Genomic DNA, 18,975 nt, shown 5'->3' on the forward strand with positions numbered 1-18,975 from the left:
GATATATAGAAGGGGGAATTGGCCACACTAAACCCGAGAGTAATAGGGATAAAGGTACCCCACTCACACAGTATACTGTTGCCTGCTTAACGTAAAATACAAGAAACCCTAGAATTCACCAACACTATATAAATCACTAAGGACATACTGCGGGTTTCATGAGGAACGTAGTTCCAATATAAACTTCTGGAAACTACCGGTTCCATCAAGCACCACACAGTGTAATTGTCACCATAACCCACTGGAGGGCGGGATTGTGGTATAAACGGGTTTCCGATGGCCTCTCCCAATACGGACCGACATTGTAATGAAACTGTCAAAAGTATAACTAAATGAATAAATGTGGATAGCACGCCATAATAGAATGATGAAAGGAAATGCATCCCCATGTACTCGCTGATGAAAATGTTTAAATGTTTACCTAATGCAACGCATGTAATTTACGGACTACTAGTCCCAGAATGCTTAGAACCAAGGGGTGGGCCCCAAAGACCGAGGGGGTGTAACCTCAATGTTTTGCTTGTTTCATAAAACTGTGAGCATCACTTACCAAACTGACCGTGATCAAGACAGCGGACGCTGTCGAAACGCGTTGGTTGTTTTTTGTTGTTTGAATCCCCCACATGGATTGATGAAAATAAATCTTGAACTCTCACTGAGATAAGCGTGTCAGAGCCGTCTTTTCTGCGACTCCATTCCTCCCCGGGACCGGGGAAAACATATATATATATATATATATATATATATATATATATATATATATATATATATATATACACATATATATATATATATATATACACATATATATATATATATATATATACACATATATGTATACACACACATATATATATATATATATATATATATATATATATATATATATATATATATATATATATATGTGTGTGTATATATATCCAAAATCAAGTCTTTAAAAGCCACACTGCTGAAATGGGCCAAATAATTTAAAAAAATGCAACTACAATAAATCTATATTCAAACAAACAAGACTAAATACACATTGGGCAACATTGGATTCGGTCACAAGGATTGGGACTGTCTTTATACAGGTATCTGGATGTATCAAGGTCCAATTTATTTGGATCTGAATGCTCATGGGCAGCGAGGAATTGTTCGCGGAACCGTAATTCTAAATCTCTTCATTTCAACAGTAACGGTATTAGATTGCCTGTTCACCTATGGGGAACAGGGTTCTCTTACTGCTTCAAAAAGTTTCCGTTTTTTCATATTGGATATTCTTACTACAGGAATTAAATTAATCACCAACGGGATTTTTATCTCTAAGCCTTGAAAAAGCCCTGCGGGCGAAACACGCGTCAGCTGCTGCTGTGTCTTCGCTTGTCTTGAAATTAAAAAGAAATGACCTGATTTTGGAGTGTTGCTGAAACTTTTTTTTTTTAAGCTCTACTTGGGACTTCATCTTAAGGACTCATTGGAAACCTATTACAAGGGAGCAGTTCCTACAACTGTTGCAATTGAGAAGTGTATATTGTTTCACAATTGGATCATAGATATAGTGACCGAGTGTGCTTTGGTGCATTGTGGTTAATCTTCACTCTGGACCTCGAGATCAGTTTATACCCTAGTGGGTGGGTATTAAGATGCCATTTGAAGCACCTCTTACAACTGGAATCCAAAAATTGTTTATAGACTTAGAAGGTCATAGCATGTGCAGATCGAGTAGCAAACCCACATTTTGTTTCCATGCTTGAAGCCTAATTACACCACAAATCGAAAACACTGAGTCTAGTACTCAGGCTAAAGTTAGTACTATTTCAGCTTCTTTTTACTAGAAGGCACGTTTTGATCTCCCTTCAGCTTTTGGAAAAATTAATTCACAAGTTTTGCCCCTGCTTCATTTGAAGATTTGCCTCTTAATTTTGCTAGTCCCCATTTTGGGATTGACAGCTTCTGGTCTGGACCAAAAACTGTATAGTTGGTTGGCGCTAGGAGAAAAAGCCAGACAATTATTTTTTTTTGTCTTGTTCAAAGCGTTCCAAATTAGACATTGAGACCTATGCTGGATTTGCTGTTACTTAGTCATCCACATTTCAGTCATTTTTACAATTACCTGATTGTTAGGTCGAGATTGCGTGGGCTGCGCACATGCACAGTCTCGCTGATGATATTTATTGATATTGAGGAGCTTTCAGTAACAGGCTTTAAGTCCCGCCCCCTTTCCCATTGGCTGGCGTCACCGTGTATGCTAAAAAAAACGGTGGCCAGCCATTGGGAAAGAGCATTCTGTGACCTACTCTTTCTCTTTTTGAGACGGCCCACTTGGACGGGCTTGTCTGACTTCCTTCTGGCGTAAAAGATTTCTTATCTTTATGGGGCCAAACACATGGCCCCATAAAGATAAGAAACCTTTTACGCGAAAAGGAAGTCAGACGAGCCCGTCCAAGTGGGCCGTCTCAAAAAGAGAAAAGTCTCTGTCATAACCGCGGCTGCCTGGCGAGCGTTTGTCTCTCTCTCTCACCTAGAAGCAAAACTTCACACAGGCGTGTAAAATCCAGCTCCCCTCAATGCAAATATCCTGCATTTTCCAAACTGTCCCCGATCTTCACAGCTAAGGGGCACTGAAATGTGAGTGACAGTAATTTTGTCAGGATGACACAAGTTGATCTCTTGTGAGCTGGGATTAGAACGCGTCAGCTGGTTTCACGTTGCATCTCTTCATGCCTCAAACGCATCTGTGACATTGGTCTGACTCTGCAAACTCCCTCGCTCTGCAGTGCAGGTTTGGTGCACCCCGCCTCATACGACGGTTTTGGGGTGAACACGTCACAGGGTAGAGACCTTTCAATTTTGCTGAATGTTTCCGTCCACGGCACTGAGGACTGTTGTGTGTCTGTGTCTTTTTTTAAACACACATAGTGGAAGACGCACCATTTTTTGTTTTTGGAAGCTTGTAGAGCGCCTGGTTACGCTAAAAGCGTGTCCCCGCGCTAAGACTGTGAAGAAACCTCCAAGCAGAAGAAAAGAGGGTTCTGTTATCTTGCAAACAGGTAAGTCTTTAGGTTCTTCCGGAAGCTAGATTCAGATGGGTCTAGGCGGAGATAGGTAGGCAGGGCGTTCCAACTCTTCGCAATCAGATGTCGAAACGAGCGCCCTCCCATGCGGGCCCTTTTTACCCTAGGTACCTCAAGTAGGCCTCCGTTTGAGGAGCACAGAGTTCGAGATGGTACATACTTGGTAACTAGGTTCTGTAAAGGTTTTGGCGCTTTGTTAGCAAGAATGCGGTGACAGGTACAGAGGGCTTTGAATTCCACTCTGCTTCACACTGGCAACCAGTGGAGGGTCTGCAAGGCAGCTTTGGAGTCCGATCTTTTAGGGATTTTTAAGACAAGGCGGGCGGCAGCATTCTGTAATACCTGGAGGCGGTTCATTGCCTTGCCAGTGGCTCCCAGGTACAGCAGGTTGCCATAGTCTAGGCGTGAGGTCACGAGAGCATGTACTAGCGTTTTACGAGCAGAGCTAGGAAGGAAGGCCAGGACCTTCCGAAGGGTTTTTAAAACGCCAAAACAGACGCCTGCCACTCGGTCTATTTGGGGTCCAAAGGACAGGTCGGCATCGAGCCAAACGCCAAGGTTTTTGACTTCCTGGCGAGGAATGGGGGCCTCTCCTAGGCATGGGGGCCACCACGCCGATGACCAAACAGATGGATTCCCCCCCACCACGAGCACCTCGGTCTTGTTGCCATTAAGTTTAAGGCAGTTGGTGGACATCCAGGTAGCAAGATCTTGCATGCACGACCTGAAGCTGTCCATAGCAAGTCCGGGTGCACGTGAGAGGGAGATAACCAGCTGCGTGTCATCAGCGTATGACACAATGTTCAATCCATGACTCATAGCAATCGGAGCCACTGGAGAGACGTAGAGATTAAACAGGGTTGGGCTCAAGGACGATCCCTGGGGAACGCCCTGGCTCAATCCTATGTCTCTTGAGTAGTGGTCACCTTGGCGGACTTGGAAGCTTCTCCCAGTCAGGAAGGATTGAATCCATTGGAGTGCAGCTCCAGATATTCCTCCGTTATTCAGACACTGTAGCAAGGTGGTGTGAGCTACAGTGTCGAAAGCTGCACTCAGGTCCAATAGGATGAGGGCCATGGTATGGCCCCCATCCGCCCCCTGACGTAGGGCTTCCACAGCTGTGAGGAGTGCAGACTCCGTAGAATGGCGCGGTCGGAAGCCAAACTGAGTATCATGTAATAGGGCAGCCTTGTCCACGAAGTCCATCAGTTGCAGATTGACTGTTTTTTCGGCTACTTTGGCCAGGTAGGGTAGGAGCGAAATAGGACGGAGGTTTTCTAGCTTCTCGAAACTAATAGTTGGTTTCTTCCTTAGGGGTAGAACCACTGCCTTTTTCCAGTCTTTGGGTACGGTCTTGGTGCTAAAAGACACGTCTAGTAGGTGTCTGATGTAAGGTTCTAATACCACCATACTATCTGCCAGACGTTTAGGGGTGGTAGGGTCCCGGGGAGAACCCGACCTCACCGATCTGCAGATTTTAAGGAAATCTTCTGTAGGCGGGGTGACAAAGTTGGTCAGTCTGAGTCTGTTTCCCCAATCCCTTGGACCTTCCTCAAATTCAGTCCCATTTATGGGCTGCTTTGGGAATGCCGAATAGATTTTGTCTATTTTTTCTGCAAAGAAGTCTGCGATTTTATCGCACGTTTCGGGAGAGCAGTTGACCGGGGCAGTGGCTGATTTCCCACTCGAAAGAGTTTTATAGAGCGCAAACATCTCCTTCGCGGAGTTGCCAGCTTCACTAATTCTGGACGTGAAGTAGACTGTTTTGGATTTTCTAATTAGGCCATGGTAAAGTCGCCTCTCAGTCAGGTAGGCGTTTCTGATTTGTTTGGAGGGGGTCTTACGCCACTCTCTTTCCGCTCTTTTCAATGCACCATTCCCACCAGCACAGCGAGGACATACGGCTCACTCCGCCCCCTCCCATCACCACAGCACCCACAGAAAGCAGGGTTTCTGCTCACATAGGCCTTTAAAAACAAATCCTTCCTAATCGGGTGTCATGGAGACTTTTTCGGAGTGTCACGTGTTTGACCGACAGAGCATTTAGCAAGAAGGGGTATGTGGTAAGGGTGCAGTGGGGAGGGGCACAGAGCGGGTTTTTTAGTTATTTATTTAATGCATTTTTATATAGCTTGGACTTTACCCAAAGCTCCCCTCAATGCAAAGAGCCTGCATTTTTTGTACCGTTCCCGATCTTCACAGCTAAGGGGCACTGAAATGTGAGTGACAGTAATTTAGCCAGGATCACACAAATTGATCTCTTGTGAGTTGGGATTAGAACGCGTCAGCTGGTTTCACGGTGCATCTCTTAAAGCCTCAAGAGCATCTGTGACATTGGTCTTACTCTGCAAACCCCCTCGCTCTGCAGTGCAGGTTTGGTGCACCCCGCCTCCTTATTCGCTGATTTGGGGGTGAACACGTCACAGGGTACAGACCTTTCAATGTTGCTAAATGTTTCCGTCCACGGCACTGGGGACTGTTGTGTCTGTGTCTTTTTTTAAACACATGTAGTGTAAGATCCGCCATTCCCACCAGCACGGCGAAGACACACTGCTCAGTCCACCCCTCCCCTCACCACAGCACCCACAGAAAGCAGGGTTTCTGCTCACGTAGGTCTTTTAAAAAAATGTCTTCCTAATCGGGTGTCATGGAGACTCTATCGGAGTGTCACGTGTTTTACCTACAGAGCATTTAGCAAGAAGGGGTATTTAGCTACCAATCAGCACACACTTGTTTTTATGTGCAGTTTTATGTACCGCGTAGTCGACCCGAAGGTATTGGAGCGCTTTCCAGCGGGCGAGGCAATGAAGGTATAATACAGCAGGAGAACGCTGTCGCCTCTCGCCACTCAAGCCTTGTGTGTGACACTGTGTGTGTGTGAGACTGAGCTTGTGTGTGTGTGTGTGTGTGTGTGAGAGAGACTGTGTGTGTGTGAGGCTGTGTGTGAGGCTGTGTGTGTGAGACACTGTGTGTGTGAGACACTGTGAGTGTGAGCCACTCTGAGTGTGTGAGACACTGTGTGTGTGAGACACTGTGTGTGCGTGAGACACTGTGTGTGCGTGAGACACTGTGTGTGCGTGAGACACTGTGTGTGTGAGATACACTGTGTGTGAGTCACTGTGTGTGTGTGAGACACCGTGTGTGAGGCACTGTGTGTGTGACGCACTGTGTGTGAGACACTGTGTGTGTGTTGAGATACTCTACTCACTCTCTACTCACTCTGTACAACTCTCGACTCACTCTACTACTCACTCTCTCCTAATCACTCTCTACTACTCACTCTCTACTGCTCTCTACTACTCACTTTCTACTACTCTACTACTCACTCTCTACTACTCTACTCTCTACTACACACTCTCTACTACTCTCTACTACTCACTCTCTACTAATCACTCTACTACTCACTCTCCACTACTCTCTACTACTCACTCTCTACTACTCACTCTACTCTCTACTACTACTCACTACCTCTACCTCTTACCTCACTACCTCTCTAGCTCTTACCTCTCTACCTCACGCTCTACCTTTCGTTCTACCTCACTCTCTGCCTCTCTGTACTACTCTCTACCTCTCTACCTCTCTATGCGCACACATATATATATACATTCATGAAAAACGGTGTTCCTCACGAGCACTGAGGCGCCAGATGGACAGACCACAATCCATTGGTAAATCCAAAAAAGTTGATTAATTTAATTCATAAATCTACGTGACGCATTTCGCACTCCACAGACAGCTTGATCACACAAGTTGCCGCAGTTACTTTACATCTTTTATGTTTACATTGCTATTACAATGGACGACTGACTGCAGTGTCAAAATGATGTTGTCAGTTGGTACATATATCGCCATTTTGTAATGGTTTGCCGTGATCACTGATTACATTAGTATTCGTATATAGTTCATTCTTGTCTAATCAATACGATAAATCATGAGTTAAAGCACGTCCATCTATCCAATATTGAGGCATATTTGCAATTTATACTGGTATATAATTGTTTGGTCATGTTGGTAATATACATGATGTAATTTGTATGACGTTATTACCCAGTGTCCTGAAGCCGATACATAGGATGTGGAGTATCGAGGGGTTACCAGGTTCATTTGGGAGCCCGATAAGGGGACGGGGGCAGAGTAACCCTGGTCACGTGTCTATGGTCCGCCCCAGGTTTGGGGCGTAATGAGGCGTCTCGATTGTCAAGGCAACCCGTGCTGTGTAATTGCCCGACATGGACTCATAATGGAATATAGGTCCTAGTTAGTGGACTAGTGTTCAAGGAACCTATTTGGGGAGTTATGAAGTCATGTCATTGCAACTGGTGCGATAATAGGAGGGCTCTGGGAACGTCGATGTCCTGGTTAGTGGACATGCGCTCTTTTAGGCAAGGATCTGCAAGGGTACAGATTTGGTTAAGACATAAATGGTTATGTCATCGCGTTGTAGTGCGATCGCAGATTAAGTTCATGGAATATGTGATGTCCTGGTTAGTGGACATGAGCTCAGATGAAGGGGAAAGCATCCTATGTGTCAGTTCAGAACACAAGTAGATGGCATCATTTACATCTATGCAAAGGTATTCCACATTCCAATTAGTTGTTAAAGACAACATGTGCACCTTATCCGTAAATGATAATTAAGGTGAAGAAAGAAAGAAAATAAGTTTAAAATATTTGATACTTTCGTCCAGACGGATGAAGGAAGACCACAGTGAAAGGTTTAGGGTGATCGTGTCGTGAATCTAGACACATCCCTCCCTTTTGTATCTGTGGAAAAGAAAGAAAGAGAGAGGCAGAGTCAGAGATTTAGGTAGGACATGTAGATTGAGAAGAATTGTATTTGTCAAAATCATGAAAATACAATAACAGTTATTACATCACAATCATGTTCATTCTTGCAAATGTACATTATACTCTTCATCCATATTATGGCCTTTGGGATAACGGGTACATAGACTTATTATATATCTGGATTCTTTTTGTCTTAATTTCATAAGACGATTACCCCCTCTCGGGCCAATGTTCACCTGTTCTAATATATAGTAGGCTAGTTTTTTAGGATCTGAGAAATGATGACTCTCAAAATGGCGTGCTATGGGGTATTGTTGGTCCAAGTTACTAATAGCACGAGTATGTTCTAATACTCTTTTTTTTGGCCATATGGGTCGTACTGCCTATATATATCAGTTCTCATGGACAGGTTAGGGCATAGATCACAAAGGGAGTGGTACATGTTAGGAATTGTTTGATCTGTTGCATCTTTTTGTTACTGGGATTCCAGTATTCTTTTATCATGTGGCTATTAGCACAAGCCTTGCAATGGCCACATGGGTAGAAGCCCTGTAGGTTAATGCCTCTGGGGATTGCATTTGTACTTATATTGTTATGTACTAATAGGTCCCTCAAGGTTCGCCCTCTTTTATAAGTTATACTGGGACGATTTGGTAGAGTGTCCCCAATTATGGGATCATTGGTAAGTAAATTCCAGTTTTTGACCAAACTTTTCTGTATTTGTTTAGAGTTCCCATTATAGGTTAGGATAACTCTAGTGGTACCTGAATCCTCCTCCTCTTTGTTGTCCTTTTCCGTGACAGTTAGTAAATCTTCCCTCTTGGTTTCAGTCACCTTTTTGCTCGCTTTTTTGATTACCCACATAGGATATCCTCTGTTGAGGAATCTTTGTGTCATCCCTTTTTCTTCTGCTAAGTAGTCTAGATTGTTACTACAATTTCTTTTAGCCCTTAAAAGTACCCCATAGGGGATGCTCCATTTGAGATTATCAGGATGACTACTCTCTGCATGTAGCAGAGAGTTGCCTGCTGTATTTTTCCTGAATAGTACGGTTTCAATGGTGTTATGTCTGATCTGGACCTTGGTATCTAGATATTCAACCTCTTTCTCACCGATATTACTTGTGAGAGTGATGTTTCTGGTGTTATTATTCAATCTTTTGATGAATTCAGAGGCTTCTGTTTTGTTCCCTTTCCAGATGACAAAAATGTCTTTCATATAACGTAGCCATAATCGGACTCTCTACTACTCTCTACTACTCACTCTCTACTACTCACTCTCCACTACTCTCTACTACTCACTCTACTCTCTACTACTACTCACTACCTCTCTACCTCTTACCTCACTACCTCTCTACATTTTACCTCTCTACCTCACGCTCTACCTTTCGTTCTACCTCACTCTCTGCCTCTCTGTACTACTCTCTACCGCTCTACCTCTCTATGCGCACACATATGCACATATATATATATACATATATATATATATGCATATCCATTTATATATATGTATGTGTATCTATATGCATACCTATATAAACATATATATACATCTGCATATCTATATAAATACAAATATAAATGCATGCATACATATACATATATGCATGCATATGCATGTTATGTACATGAACGTTAGAAAGACACTAATAAAAGCAAAGCTAAAAAGCCACCTAATTACAAACAGAATTGCTTTAACTTAAACGAGGGCGAGACCTCTTTGCATTTTCAATGCTTGTTTTTTGTATGCACAGATGATTCCTGCCGAAAGAAGAGTTGGTAAGCTTGCCTTCAAAGTACTTTTTTATTGTAGTGATCTCCAGAATTCCTCCAAAATCCCTTCTCCTCTTAACTTTTCCTATCAACAATACTCAAAAACGAAAGGGGCTTGTCTTCAATAATTCTACCTTGCAATGACTATCCTTTTTTAAACTTTACTTTCAGCTTCATAACATCAGGTAACTGGTAAAAAAAAAAGCAACACAACAAGGAGATCAGCATCGAATACTGATATGTTAACAGTCTGGGTTACATTGTGCACAATGCTTGCAAACATACGCACATGCTGGGTGATTGATCTCCAAGGGACATTTGATGGGGGGCTGTTCATTCATTTGGTTGGGTTGCAGGTGCTGCAGTGTGCATTGTATGTGGGCAGTGACCCCCTAGTGTTGTAGCGTAGGGGCATGGGGCACTCAGAGGTAACGGTGGTTCATCCACTCAATCTTGTACATCAGTCTAGTGTCCGCAAGTAGTTGCTTAGTGGTTGCCAGATCTCTTTGGGCTGTGGGCTGGGTGGTTGTAGTGTTGCATATACTTTTGTAGCAGTTTCGCAATGGATTTTTAGCCATTTGGTCTCAGTGGGGCATTATTTACTGCCCCAGTTTACTGCCAACCCTAGTTTTGAAAGCAGTAGCGGTGAATCTGTGTACACCTGATGGGCTATCCATGATGTATCCCAGAAGACCCATCAAGCGGTTGGGTGTTAGGGGGTTCCAATCATGCTAAATGCTAGAGAGAGGATGTTTGTCCAGTACGTCTGTGTGAGGACAAATTCAGGTCAGGTGAATGAAGTCTGCATCAAATGCCCAGCATTTAGGACGGACATTGGGATGATCTTGTGGGGTCAAACCTGGCCATGCCGCATGGGGTGTTGTATGCCCAGGTGTAGAAATCTATAGTGAAATAGTTTGCTTCTATGGTTAGGGGAAATAAGCTTTGTTTGAGAGCTAAAGTAGCACCAGGTTTTATCAGGCAATGAAAACCCTAGATCACGTTTCCATGCCACCCTGACCCATCTGTTGCACTCCAATTATAAGGCAACAATGCATGCCTGGTGCAGCTTTGAGACAAGGCGCCATGGGGCATCTGTGGTAGTGATTAATGTCAGCGGCGGGAAGTCCTCCGGCGCTAGTGGATAGGAAGGAGGATATCCCAGCACTAAGCGTATTATGCAGGTGGAAAATCAAATGTGCCATGACTATCCTTAATAGCTTGATGTTTCTCTTAAGTGGACACCCATTTGTGTAACCAAGATTGTGCTGCAACACGGATTGCAATCCAAACTACATTTACACATTTCCTTTAAGTTGGCTACACTAAGTTTCTTGCAATATCCACCATGGTCGGGCCATGTTTCCAATCAAGATGGTGTAATGGGGTGGTGCAAGTTGTTGAAGAGGTGGCTTCTAGCAATTTCTTTGAAGTGTGGCTCAGAGACTACAAATAGCTTTTGCTAGTCTGAAGCCCAGTTCAAAGCACTCCATGCATAGTAAAAGAAAGAGCAGCAATCTACTTCCATAAACGAGGTCATAGCTTTCAAATAAACATGCCTGTTAACTTGGTGAAGAAGCAATTAAAACACTGTCTTCCTCTGTTATCTAGGTGGATCGAGGGGTGTCCCTCAATCTGCCTGGCTGGATTGAGGGATGCTACTGCCTGCTTCTCCCTCCTCCCTGTCTACTCTCTGTCTTGCTCTGTTTCTCTTTCTCTCATGCCTCACCATTTTACCTCAAGGACCCTCTCTGGTTCTCGCAGGGCCGTAGGATAACAGGGCACATCTGTTCACCTGGCTATGCACACTCTATCAATGCAACCATCATCTTCAGTGGCTTGAAGGCTGCTTCTTCCCAAGACATCTGGGGTAAAATTTGCATAGCTCTAGTGTGCACCAGACTACCCGTAGCCAAAGTACCCCCCCCTCGCACGACCTTGGGCATATTAAGGAAAGAAAATTGCTGTCCTTGATGCCGGTGGGATGGTGCTCCGCCACTGGACACAGCACATATTTGAAAGATGGACCTGTGGTTTCAAACTGCCGGTTTATCTTTTAATACCAGTGAAGTGACCTGATTTTAACGAGAGGCTGGGAACCTCCAGACATCCGCTGTCCACATTTGACTGCATCCGCCTCTGGGGCGATGTCTGGTGGATTGCTTGAACTATTTTGCCCCTTCCCAAAAGGTGTTTTTAGAGCGTGAACTATGTACGCTCAGCTTCCCAATTGGCACACAGTTAGTGCACCTCCTAACAGTCTGTTTCCCCAAAGATCCCCATCAATAATACAACACAAGTGGTGGTACAAAGACATTTCCTCATTTCCATAGCACGTCTTGGATCACATTGGTTCAAAATGCACTCTTGCACCGTCATGATGAGTCAATGGACTGTCCGTAACCCCTTCTGTTATACATAAGTGGCCCTTGCAACCCAACAGCACTTCTGAAATAGTGCCTTAGGGGCTCTTCCATGGCCAGCTCACAGTTTTCACTAGTAACTGCTTCAGGGACTGACTTCGATATAATTGCCAGATGGAACATATCAAAGTTATGTTAAGTAGCCGTTGAAGGTCATAAGCTGCAAGTCTTGTAGGTCCTTTGGGGGTCTTAGTTGGGGTGATCTATCCCAAAGGGAGAGCCACCCCTGCATACAGAGCTGTGGATCATCTCACTTTTTCTTCATTCTTTATGTGATTTTATATAACATGGCGCCCATTCCTGGCAGCACAACAGATCCTATACTTGTTATTAATAAATATGTTACTGTTTTTGAGATGTACATCTAACCATAACAAGTGGGTACAGTAGTGACAGACGAATGAACCCAGAGTAACTAAGATTTTTGGCAATTGCAATTCTTTTTCTCAGAGAGTGTCAAAATATTTCCAGTTATGTGACAATTTGTTGTAGGTTACTTATGTGTGAATTGTCATGTAAAATGTTAAGTGGAAGATGGATTTTTTTTATTTCATTCTTCCCAGTGATTGTATTACTTTTTGTTATGATAGCCTTGGCAGCGATCCTCGGAGCAGTTCCCTTCCTGGGGACATACTGGGCAGCTGTACCTGCGGTCTTAGATCTCTGGCTTGCACAGGGGGAGAGCTGTAAATCAGTATTGCTCCTAATTTCACACTTCTTGCCAACCTACTTTGTGGATACAGCTATTTACTCTGACATATCTGGGTAAGTGTCTCTCTGCACTCATCATGAATTTGCATTCTATTGAAATGAGATCATCTTGATTTGGTGTCATGTCTCGTTTCTACAACAGTTTGTGACCACTGAACACATTTAAATATTTTGAAAAAACTATTAAATAGAGACTGTTCAAGTATAAGTCGAATGTATTATGTGGCCGCTTATCAGCTGACCATCATATCAGTTAAGCATGCTATCTGAATACCTTTTACACTGTGGCTGCGTTTTCAATAATAGTACATGCGCCTCACATGGGTAAATTGAAAATCAGGAAGAAACAGGTTAGTTTTAGATTCCTTACCTTGGAAAATCCCCAGGCATCAGGCTAGATCTGGAAAGTTTTCGTCAGCCGTACCCTTGTGCGTCGGTAGGCGTCGTCTGCGGCTCTGCGTCCGTCGTTGGCGTCGTGATCGCCAGGATGACGTTGTGGGAGTACTTAGAGGCCGCCCTCGCGCGCTGACGTCAGTTCTTATTTTTTTCCGCGCCAGCTAGCGCTGATCCGATAAGAGCAGTACTCTAGTCATTTTTTGACTAACTTTTTGATCTATTTTGGATCTCTTTTTCAAGTCGACTTTGACTCCTGGTGCCGTAGGGATGCCTGGCTTCAAGCCGTGCGACGCCTGTCACCGCCTGATGTCGGTGACCGACCCCCCACCATTGGTGTCTCTACTGCCTCGGGGCCGACCACGATGACAAGTCGTGCCTCGACTGCCGGGCCTTGACCTTGAAAGCTAGGCCGGAGCGGTCCCGCAAGCTACTCGAGATCCGGCAGTCTGCTCCGCGCCGCTGGAGGTCCCGGTCGAGGAGGAAGTCGAGGGACCAGTCGCGGAGCTGCAGTTGTCGCTTGACGAGTCACCGTTATCCCTCGTCCGGCTCCAAGTCCTCCGGTAAGTCGAGGCATTCAAAGAAGAAGTTGAAGAGGCGTCATCGCTCTTCAAACTCCCCTCGCACGATGCGGCCAAGGGTTCGGGCGACACCGCCCGTGCGGCTCCACTGGAGCCGCAGGCGCCGCCTCCAGGCCCATACCCTTCGGTCCCTGGCCTTCGAGCGATGCCCAAGGAGATTCGTGGTTTCCTCATTGCCATGAGGACTCACTTCCCTCCACTGAAGCCTGGCGGCGCGCCTTCGGGCCCCGCAGGCCCGTCTGGGGGACTCGGCGGGCCCTTGACTCCGACACAGTCGCCGACTTCTTACGACTTCTCCGCTGGCGCCGACCCCTATGGTGTCGCTCCTGGCGCGTTATTCCATCAGGTGTGGACTGAATACCACAGACTCGCTGGGAAGGGCGATTTCCAGGATGGTGGCGGTTCGCCATCACGCCTGGCTGAGGTCCGCTAAATTTCTCGGGCGATGTCAAGGCCACGCTCATGGACATGCCCTTTGATTGCTGTCGCCTTTTTGGCGACAAGGCAGACAGTGCGCTTGAGTGTTTCAAGGACTCCAGGGCTGCGGCCAAGTCCTTGGGCTTTTCGGGCCAACGCCGGCAAACTTCTGCCTTTCGTGGCCAAGGAACTGGCGCCCCCACACGTCCTGCCAGCCACAGGCCGCAGAACCAGTCTCAACGCGGCTGCGGATGTGGTAACCGCCGTGGCAGTGCCGGGAGACATCGGCAAGGTCGGTCCACATCCGCTCCCGCAGCATCTACCTCAAAGCCTTCCTAGTCCGAGCTTTCAAGCCCATTCGACGCCAGTGGGGGGCAGGGTCCGCCATCACCTCCTCCACTGGCGCTCCATCACATCGGACAGGTGGGTGCTGTAAATCGTCCGAAGGAGCTACTCCCTCCCCTTCAAGGCGACCCTTCCAGCCATGCCACCGCATGTCGGGGGATCACTTGCAACTTCTGCAGCAGGAGGTTATGGCCCTCTTGGCCAAGGGGGCCATCGAGCGCATTCCTGGGCCAGAAGTAGGAAGTGGTTGCTACTCCCACTACTTTCTGGTACCCAAGAAGGGCAAAGGAGGCCTACGCCCTATCTTGGACCTCCGGAGCGTCAAGTGCTTCCTCCTTGGACTTGCAGGATGCATATTTCCACATCCCCGTCCTGCCGACCCACCAGCGCTACCTGCGGTTCACTGTAGGCCACAACCACTTTCAGTTTACTGTGCTCCCCTTCGGCCTTACCAGCGCCCCTCGGGTGTTCACGAAAGTGATGGCGGTGGTCGCAGCTCATCTGCGCAGATCAGGGGTTTCAGTCTTCCCCTATCTCGACGACTGCTTGTTGACGGCGGGCTCGCCCCAGACAGTCGTCTCCCACCTCCAGACTACGGCCGATCCCCTGAAACTCGCTTCAGTTATCCATCAACGTGCCAAAGTCACACCTGTGCCGCTCTCAGAAGCTCCTTTTCATCGGAGTGGTTCTGGACCCGATGCAGTTTCGGGTTTATCCTCCAGAACAGCGGGTTCGGGATATACAGGCTCTGATTCCGATCTTTCAGCCTTTATCCTGAGTTTTGGTCAGATTGACGCTGCGGCTCCTGGGGCTGATGGCCTCCTGCATCCTTCTGGTGCATCACGCCAGGTGGCGGATGCCGGCTCTGCAGTGGGGCCTGAAGTTTCAGTGGGCACAGCATCAGGGCAACCTGTCAGACCATGTCCTGATCTCGGAGGGCGCTGCGAGTCAGTTGTAGTGGTGGCTCACGAACCGCGATTGGGTCAGCGGCAGTTACCTCTCCCTACCCCAACCGGAGCACGTTGTAGTGACGGATGCGTCCCTCCTGGGATGGGGGGGCTGCAAGGGAGAGGCAGCGATCAGAGGCCTCTGGTCTTTGACGGAGTCCCAGCTCCATATCAACCTTCTGGAGCTGTGGGCGATCCATCTCACACTGAAGGCATTCCTTCCCTCTGTCCGGGGTAGTTGTAGTGCAGGTGTTCACGGACAACACCACTGCCATGTGGTACTGCAACAAACAAGGCGGGGTGGGGTCGTGGACCCTTTGACAGGAGGCTGTGTGCCTCCGGACATGGCTGGAACACCAGGGCGTCACCTTGGTGGTTCAACACCTGGCAGGTTCCCTGAACGCCAGGGCGGACAACTCAGCCGCCGGTGCATGATGGATCACGAATGGCGTCTGAACTCGGACGTGGCACAAGGTCTCTTTCGGCAGTGGGGAGAGCCTTGGTTAGATATTTTCGCCACCGAAGAGAACGCGCAATGTCATCAGTTCTGCGCGTTGGAATTTCCAAGGCGGCACTCGCTCGGAGACACTTTTCTTCGCGGATGGAGCTGCTGTCTGTTGTACGCCTTAACGCCTATACCACTTCTGCCCAGAGTGCTGAAGAAGATCAGGCGAGACCGGGCCCAAGTCATCCTTGTGGCTCCGGACTGGGCACGAAGATACTGGTATCCCGAGCTACTCAACATGTCAGTCGATCCCCCGATTCGTCTGCCTCTTCAGGAGGACCTTCTGTCGCAGCAGCAGGGGGCGGTCCTCCACCCGAACCTGTCCAGTCTCCACCTACATGTGTGGAGATTGAGAGGCGACAGTTGAGGTCATTTGACTTGCCTCCTGAAGTCTGTGATGTGATTCTGGCAGCCAGATGTCCCTCCACAAAATCGGTATATGCCTGCAGGTGGAACAAATTTGTGGCATGGTGCACAGCAAAGGCTTTGGATCCACTTTCTGCCCCCCTTTCAGAGGTTCTCCTCTTCCTTCTTTCTTGTGCCTAGCAGGGCTCTGTTCTGGGCACTATCAAAGGCTACCTCTCTGCCATTTACGCCTTCTTAAGGCTTCCTGATCAGCCTTCTCTTTTCAAGTCCCCTGTTGTTAATAGATTCACAAACGTGTTCCCTCCTGTTCCCTTCGTGATGCCTCAGTGGGACTTGAACCTTGTACTGATTTATCTGATGTGCGCTCCATTCGAGCCACTTAATAACTGTCCTCTTTGTCTTCTGACTCTTAAAACTGCATTCCTGGTTGTCATCCCCTCTGCCAGGAGAGTGAGTGAGCTCCAGACTCAATCTTCTAAACCTCCTTTCCTCTCTGTCCATCCGGACAAGGTTGTTCTGAGGACTCATCCTTTTTTCCTGCCCAAGGTGGTTACAGCCTTTCATATCGGGCAGTCCATAACCTTGCCCACCTTCTTTCCGCCTCCGTATCCCTCGAAAGAGGAAGAGAGGCTCCACCGTCTGGACCCAAAAGGTGCGCTCTCCTTCTATCTAGACTGCACACGCCAGTTCCGGGTGGACGACCAGCTCTTTGTTGGTTACATGGGCGCTAAGAAGGGACGGGGGTGCACAAGCGGACCATCTCTCGGTGGGTCGTTTTGTGCATCAAGGTTTGCTACTCTTTGGCGAAAAAGGAGCCTCCTTTGGAAGTCCCCTTGCAGGACATCTATCAGGCAGCTACCTGGGCCTCGCTGCACATGTTTGCTAAGCACTACTGCCTGGACAGCCAAGTCCGGAGAGATGGCTTTTTCAGCCGTTCCGTTCTCCAGACTTTCTGGTGTGATCTTGGTCCGCAGACCCACCACCGGGGTTGGTATTGCTGGGGTATCTATTTTAAGGTAAGGAATCTAACACTAACCTGTTTCTTTCATATACCCAAGTTACTTACCTTCGGTAACAATAAATTTGTAATAAACAGTAGTTATTGTTAGATTACTTACCGCCCCACCCATCCTCCCCGTTCTGCGAACCGATATCTAGGGTTAAGGACATCCCTTTCAGGACCCTAGTTTTATGGCACCAGTGTCTGTTTCTATCATGGCTCTGCGTTCCTGGCACGGAAAGCTATGTACAGAACTGACTTCAGCGCGTGTGGGCGGCGTCTAAGTACTTCGACGTCATCCTGGCGATCACAACGCTGACGACGGACGCAGAGCCGCAGACGAGGCCTACCGACGCGCAAGAGTACTGCTGACGAAAACTTTCCGGATCCAGCCTGTCGCCTGGGGATATTCTAAGTTAAGGAATCGAACACTAACTACTGTTTCTTACAGATATATCGTTACTGAAGGTAAGTAACTTGTGCTGCAAGGACATTTTTATTCAATGTGACATACTGCATCTATGTAATATCATGTATGTTTCTCAAGAAAAGCTACCACACAAGCCAGCCACCTGACTTGTGGTCCAAGTATCCATAGCATCTCTACAGCTAGTATACTTCTCTATCCCTCAACTTATCCAAGACTCAAACCAGACCTTAGTATTAAATGCTTCCGTCTTAGCCAGTTGTGTTCTTTTTTAAATTTAGCTAAAAACAGAGTGTCTTGGATAAGTTTGTAAAACTGTCACAGAGATGAATTTGTATATGCGATATATTTTTAAGAGGCATTCTTGGTGAAAAAACGTAGATGAGGTCTGAGCTTTCTCTGTCTACTGGGCCTCGTCAGGCACAAAGCTAAATCTACCTGTTCACTGTATGAATCTACAACCCTCGCCTTTTGCAGCACAATTGATTTTCTTCTGCTGCGTCAGGAATATTACGGCTTTCTTTGCCTCATATCATTATGTTGATGCTTGCATTCTTCAGTGAAATAGGCTCGCAGTTCACAAGACAGGCGAAGGTCTTCCTCAGGGATGTTGTAAAAGTTGAGGCATATGACCTGAAAGCGCCCCACTAAAGCAATGGAGCCTGCAAATTTGGATCTGAATAAAGAGAAACTCTAGCTCAGTTGATGTAGTGTCCATCAATTCATTTGGTGATAATGTTTGCCACTTTGAGAAGATTGAACGCTTCGAATCAGACATGCAAAATATTTAACCAAAACAATTCCCATGACCCCTTCCAGAGAATATGTTAGATATTTTCTAGGTGGGGCATGCTTTATCTATTGTGATGCGCAGATAGGTACATCTTTCTCCCAGCACAAAATAATGACAGCCTCTTTGACGCAGCAAACAATTTCAGAGAGCCTAATCGTTCAAGTGAGTAATATGAATCCAAGTGCAATCCAACTGATAGGAATACTGAGAACATTGGATGAATGGGCATGAAAAAGTTCTCTCCAGCAAAGGTCTCTCTCTTGCACTCTGCTCCTTCAGCTAGTTGTGCTTCTTAGGACACTTCAACAATGCACTCTAAAGGGGAGGGGGGGTGGGGAGGGGGGAGGTTCTGTAGTGTAGTTCCTATATTCCCAATAGGCTCTGCGCATTGGAATAATATATCCTATAGATTTGACGTAGGACTGAGGTCGACTAGGTTTCTATCAAA

At 46.6% G+C, this 18,975-nt stretch overlaps 1 protein-coding gene across 2 annotated transcripts in view; it reads left to right on the top strand.

The window, feature by feature from the left end:
• The window catches only part of TMEM245 (transmembrane protein 245), a 982,890-nt gene that overhangs the window by 887,493 nt on the left and 76,422 nt on the right, over positions 1–18,975 (top strand). For both annotated transcript variants that reach the window (XM_086965376.1, XM_086965377.1), the window contains one exon: positions 12,633–12,807. In XM_086965376.1, coding sequence (XP_086821502.1) covers positions 12,633–12,807 — 175 coding nt within the window. The remainder of the gene's footprint in view (positions 1–12,632; positions 12,808–18,975) is intronic.

This window comes from Lissotriton vulgaris, chromosome 4_1 (assembly GCF_964263255.1).
Source record: "Lissotriton vulgaris chromosome 4_1, aLisVul1.2, whole genome shotgun sequence".
Taxonomy (NCBI): domain Eukaryota; kingdom Metazoa; phylum Chordata; class Amphibia; order Caudata; family Salamandridae; genus Lissotriton; species Lissotriton vulgaris.